This window comes from Fulmarus glacialis, unplaced genomic scaffold (genome assembly GCF_000690835.1).
Source record: "Fulmarus glacialis isolate BGI_N327 unplaced genomic scaffold, ASM69083v1 scaffold49606, whole genome shotgun sequence".
Classification (NCBI taxonomy): Eukaryota; Metazoa; Chordata; class Aves; order Procellariiformes; family Procellariidae; genus Fulmarus; species Fulmarus glacialis.
Genome location: NW_009219799.1, coordinates 33,823 through 37,051, shown reverse-complemented (window position 1 = coordinate 37,051; position 3,229 = coordinate 33,823). Strand labels below are relative to the sequence as shown.

General features: G+C 39.2%; 1 protein-coding gene across 1 annotated transcript; it reads left to right on the top strand.

The window, feature by feature from the left end:
- Window positions 1-217: 217 nt before the first annotated feature.
- MZT1 (mitotic spindle organizing protein 1) lies at window positions 218-2,857 on the top strand (the record flags this gene model as incomplete). Its single annotated transcript, XM_009580485.1, has 2 exons — window positions 218-363; window positions 2,834-2,857. Coding segments are annotated over 2 exons (170 nt in total), but the record flags the coding sequence as incomplete, so codon positions are not given.
- Between the last annotated feature and the right edge of the window lie 372 nt (window positions 2,858-3,229).

Below are 3,229 nucleotides of genomic sequence, written 5' to 3'. Positions count from 1 at the left end.
CCAGAAAAGCGTGGTATTTATGTCAGAAGCTGTGGCTTCTAGCTTATGCTGGAAAGCTGAACGTGAATGCTGCTGTTGAGGTTCAGACTGCAAGAGCTTTCCACAACTGCTGTGATCACAGACTACTGTAGAAATTAAATGTTGATGAATAACACTTTCAATCATTGAAATTTCATAGTCTGTAGGGACTAAAGTGTTTCCATTTTGTCTGTTGCAGTTCTGTTTGAGATTTCAAGAATATTAAACACTGGCTTGGATATGGAGACGTTGTCTATTTGTGTGCGGCTTTGTGAACAGGGGATAAATCCAGAAGCGTTATCATCTGTTATTAAAGAACTGCGTAAGGCTACAGAAGCTTTAAAGGTAATGCTTTTGCCTAAAAAAGCCTATAAATTTGTTTTTAAGAGTCAGATCTATGTTCAACTTGCTATACTTGAATTTGTAAATTGTACTTTAAGATATGACTCATTTTTAAATCAAGGAAATTAACTGTTCCATAGAAAAGGCAATGTATACAACTGAATGGAACATGAAGCAAGAAATGGTACGAATAAAATCTCAGAAATAATTTGATTAACTCTTTTGAAGGAAAGAAAACAACAACTGAAACACACAGATTTTTATTCTGGGCATCTGTAGCCACCATTTGCCCCTTTATCTGCATCATATCACAAGTAGCTTGCTACTTTCTCTGTCAACTCATATCACCTCATTTCTACAACCTCAGGCCTAACAGTATGCAGTAGTACTTGTAAACAGGTACGTGCAGCTTGTTAATGTAACCTTCACATATTGTTTTTACCATGTTGTTTTTAGCACACTAACCTGTGCTTTGAATCTCTCCAAAGACGAACACGAGGGGATTTCATGGTGTGTGTGTATATATAGGGCTTTTCATAATTTAGCATTTACCTGTTTAGCTAGTAGAGAGGATAACTATGGTTTTAAAATCCTCACTTGCCTTTAAAAGGATTTTCATTCTTTACTGTCTACCTAAACATTATGATTTCTTTTCCACTGTATCTTATATTTGTTTGTCTCTGGGGAGGTGGAGGGAAAACCTATATCTAGCCTGCCTATCTCTGTTCTGGAAGACTGCATTCTGATTCTTAGAAAATTCAACTTACAGATTTTTTTACTAGATGGATGCTAGTCAGGGCTATTTTTCACCGGTTTTCAAATTTTTTACTTCATTTTTAACATTTTTCTGACTTATGCTCATGCGTATTTTATATTTGTGTACATGCTTAAATGTGTGCATACATATATATTTATATGTATATAAGTTCTTCATCAATGACATAGACAGTGGGATCGAGCGCACCCTCAGCAAGTTTGCAGATGACACCAGGCTGAGTGGTGCGGTTGACAGGTTGGCCTGAGGGATGTGATGCCATCCAGAGGGACCTGGACAAGCTCGAAAAGTGGCCCCATGTGAACCTCATGAGGTTCAACAAGGCCAAGTGCAAGGTCCTGCACCTAGATCGGGGCAACGCCCGGTATCAATACAGGCTGGGGGATGGAGGGATTGAGAGTAGCCTTGCTGAGAAGGACTTGGGGGTACTGGTGGACATGAGCCAACAATGTGCACTTGCAGCCCAGAAGGCCAACCATGTCCTGGGCTGCATCAAAAGAAGCGTGGCCAGCAGGTCGAGGGAGCTGATTGTGATTCTGCCCCTCTACTCTGCTCTGGTGAGACCCCACCTGGAGTACTGCGTCCAGCTCTGGAGCCCTCAGCACAAGAAAGACATGGACCTGTTGGAGCGGGTCCAGAGGAGGGCCACAAAAATGGTCAGGGGGATGGAACGCCTCTCCTGTGAAGAAAGGCTGAGAGAATTGGGGTTGTTCAGCCTGGAGAAGAGAAGGCTTTGGGGAGACCTTGTTGCAGCCTTCCAGTACTTAAAAGGGGCTTATAAGAAAGATGGGGACAAACTTTTTAGCAGAGCCTGTTGTGACAGGACAAGGGGGAATGGTTTAAACTAAGAGAAGGTAGGTTTAGACTAGATATAAGGAAGAAATTTTTTTACAATGAGGGTGGTAAAACATTGGAACAGTTTGCCCAGAGAGTGGATGCCCCATCCCTGGAAACATTCAAGGTCAGGTTGGATGGGGCTCTGAGCAACCTGATCTAGTTGAAGATGTCCATGCCCACTGAACCTTTAAAGGTCCCTTCCAACCCAAGCTATTCTATGATTCTGTAAGTAATTGAGGGCTGTTTTTACTTCTGCCTTTGCTTTTGCTGGTTTATCATTCCCATTGCTATCCTTTGCCGGTTTGTCCCATAACTGGCTTAAAATCTGCCAATGTCAGTCTCCAACAACTGTACCTTGCTGGCTGGGTTGAGTTATTCAGTAGTAAAAATACTTACTGATGACCTTGATCAAATAATTGGCAGTGTGATTTATGCAGTTATGATTACTGTAATTCTTCAAAGTTTTGTGTCAATAATATATCTGTATGAGTGGGAATAATAATTACTATAAATTGTATGAAGACGTAGACTCCAAAGGGAAAAAAAATTCATGCATTTGAGCTCTTCTTGAAAGCATTAGGGTAAAATGTATAGGATACAAGCTGCTCAGATACAGGATATACAATTTAACACAAGCAAACAGTAATGGCTATGTTAGTAAAGGCTAATGGCAGTTGACAGCATTGTTTAAAAAAAAAATAGAAGTATTCATTAGAGAACAACACTACACCTCTTATAATTTTCATAAGTAGCTTATTTTTAGACTTTTAAGTTCCCTATGTAAATTAAAATAGTTACAAGAAAAGAGTAAATTTAATCTACATGGTGTCTACTTGCAATAAATGTTTTTTCTGTTTCTAGGCTGCTGAAAATATGACAGGCTGACATGGGAGAAGACTTCTGCACGAGAAGAATGCCAAATTAAACTTAACAGAGACTTTGAAGATTGCCACTATTCAGAAAACAGTGAAATAAGTGTGTGTGTGAAGGTTTTAGAAAATTTCTGTAATCTTGAAAAGGGTGATGTATAGAATAGCTTTGAAAAGTTTTTTAATAAGAGAAGTTCACCAATAATCTCACTATTTGGTGTTTTTGTGAGCTATTTGTGAATATAGTGCAATTGCTCTTCTTTGGCATCCAGTATTTTTTAAACCTTGTCAGATACTGCACACTTGCTGAACTTACTGGTTAGTGTGTAGCAATGAATATTGTTATAATGAGTATAGCTTGTTAATGCATCCTTTAGAAGTGCTAAAG